The sequence below is a fragment of the Austrofundulus limnaeus genome, unplaced genomic scaffold, assembly GCF_001266775.1.
Source record: "Austrofundulus limnaeus strain Quisiro unplaced genomic scaffold, Austrofundulus_limnaeus-1.0 Scaffold13, whole genome shotgun sequence".
NCBI lineage: Eukaryota > Metazoa > Chordata > Actinopteri > Cyprinodontiformes > Rivulidae > Austrofundulus > Austrofundulus limnaeus.
In genome coordinates, this window is record NW_013952415.1 from 4,374,449 (window position 1) to 4,376,582 (window position 2,134).

The 2,134-nt window shown below is 36.8% G+C and overlaps 1 protein-coding gene across 2 annotated transcripts in view; it reads left to right on the plus strand.

Annotated features, from left to right (window-relative positions):
- LOC106513602 (heat shock protein 30) overlaps nucleotides 1–397 on the plus strand; it is a 5,183-nt gene extending 4,786 nt beyond the window's left edge. Inside the window, exon 2 of one of the 2 annotated variants that reach the window (XM_014002525.1) lies at nucleotides 56–397. In XM_014002525.1, coding sequence (XP_013857979.1) covers nucleotides 56–238 — 183 coding nt within the window. In that variant the 3' untranslated portion in view covers nucleotides 239–397. The remainder of the gene's footprint in view (nucleotides 1–55) is intronic. The other variant, XM_014002524.1, reaches the window with a different exon arrangement.
- Nucleotides 398–2,134: the final 1,737 nt, after the last annotated feature.

The window sequence follows — 2,134 nt, forward strand, 5'->3', positions numbered from 1 at the left end:
CTCTTACAGCCTGCAGGAGTTCAGACAGGAGTTTGATCTGCCTGAAGGGGTGAACCATGAAGCCGTCAGCTGCTACCTTTCTCCTGATGGAAAGCTCCACATCCAGGCAGCTAAAGTCCCAAGTGTTGAAGCGGCTGAGAGAGAGCTGGCTATCAAGAGGAGCTCTGAGGAGGAAACACAGCAGAAAGTGACGACACAGGATGAAGAGCGCCCACCGGAGACCCCCAACAGATCATAGAACCAACTGAAAACATGGACAGATTTATGGCTGTTGTGTTAATTAAAAATGTCTGATAATTGGTGATTCCTCAGTCCTTTGTATTACAATTGAAGGATGTACATTTTTTTATGTTTGTTGTTTTAAAATTTTTCTGCAATTAAAAAAAAATCATTTAAATAAAGTTCACCTTTTTTATGTTATAGTTCGTTTTTATTATCCTAATATTGTTTGGATAAATTTCCCAATTTCGAAAATATTAATTTAAAACTTGAATGTACATTGATGATAAAGTAGACTTTGTTCTCAAATTTTCTATGTTCTTTTTCGCTTTATACACAAATATAGGAATTTAAATACACCAAGATTTGCAACTTAACTTTTCTGTTTGTTTTAGTTCGATTTAAAAATAATAAATAAAAGAATGTTTGAGGAAGCAAATTTTTTCCTCACTCACATTATATTAAGAAAAAAGTCAAATAGGTGGAATCACCCAAAAGCCTCTCTGAGGAAACTTGCTTTAATGGATGTAAAATAAATGATTTTCCATGTGGGCCTGAAAGTAAGTGATTCTCTAAATGTGACACAGTGTAACATACATACAAACTGAGACAATGTTTGCACGGTGTCCCTGTTTTCTACAAAAGTGGTTCCTGATCAATTATAAACTCGACCAACATAACAACAGCGGTAGAAACATATAGTTACGTTTTAAAAAATTATAAGTAAGTAGAAATKTATTAATAAAAATGATAGTAATATTATAAATATTAATAAATAGATTTGTAATGTGCTATAATGTCCACTAAATGGAGACATTTCTTCGCCCAGCCTCTTTCTGTAAAATTTTTCATTTTGTGCTGTTTCACCTGTTTGCCACTAGATGCCGCTGTACTTTTAAAGACACCTTCTCTCATCGGTGTTGGCATATGTTCCCGTTAATTTCGTTTCAAGTAATGCAGATTTTAATCAATGTTCCTGTCCTTTTTCCTTATTTTTTAAAAAATATTTTTCACATTTCCTCACTTCTTGTCTGTGATGTGAAGACATGATGGAAATTAATGGTGAAAAGTGTGTTTTATGTCAACAACCTAATCTAGATGTTTGATTTTTTTTCAAACACCAAGTCTATAGTTTTTTTTTTAATGATGTAGTTTTGAGTGCTCACTTTTCAGTTTTTTTTTTTAATAGTGCTAAACCTTTCATCTTCCCTTACTTTGTTCATTTAGGTCTAAAACAAGAAGTGATGGGGAAGTGGGGCAAAAACAGCAAGGTTTCAAACCCACTGCCTTCGTTTCAACATATTCTATCTCTGAAGAACATACGGAGGGATGATGAAACCTGGCAAACACATCGCCTTGCTGCTCTGGGATATTGTGTCAAGGCTCATGTCAATATTTTTGACACATAAAGAGAATTTATGAGTTTTCTGAAGAGGGAAGAGACTTTTCTTCTTCTTCTTCTTCTTCTTTTGCAAGAGGTTCACCTTTGGATGAACTCCACAAACTGGAGGCAGGATAGAAGTGAGAAGGAGGAGGAGGAGGAGAATGAAAGGCAACAAAAATAGAGGAAGGCTGAGGAGGAGGATGAGGAGGAGACAGCAAGGCTCAGCTCCAAGTAAATCATCTGCATTGTTCTCTTAATGCGGCGAGTGTGCACCAACACACACACATGCACATCCTGGAAACACCGGGATGTCATCACACACACACACACACACGTACACACACACACGTACACACAAAGAGAATCTCAGTCACTTCCTGTCTTAGTTTGTTCCCTTATGGAGATGTTTTTTAATGCAACATAATCCCCCTCTCTCCCTTGAACACATAAAAGAGATATCCTTCTATCTGTGTAAGTGGTTCTGACGGCCACCAGCTCAACACACACACACACACACACACACACACACAC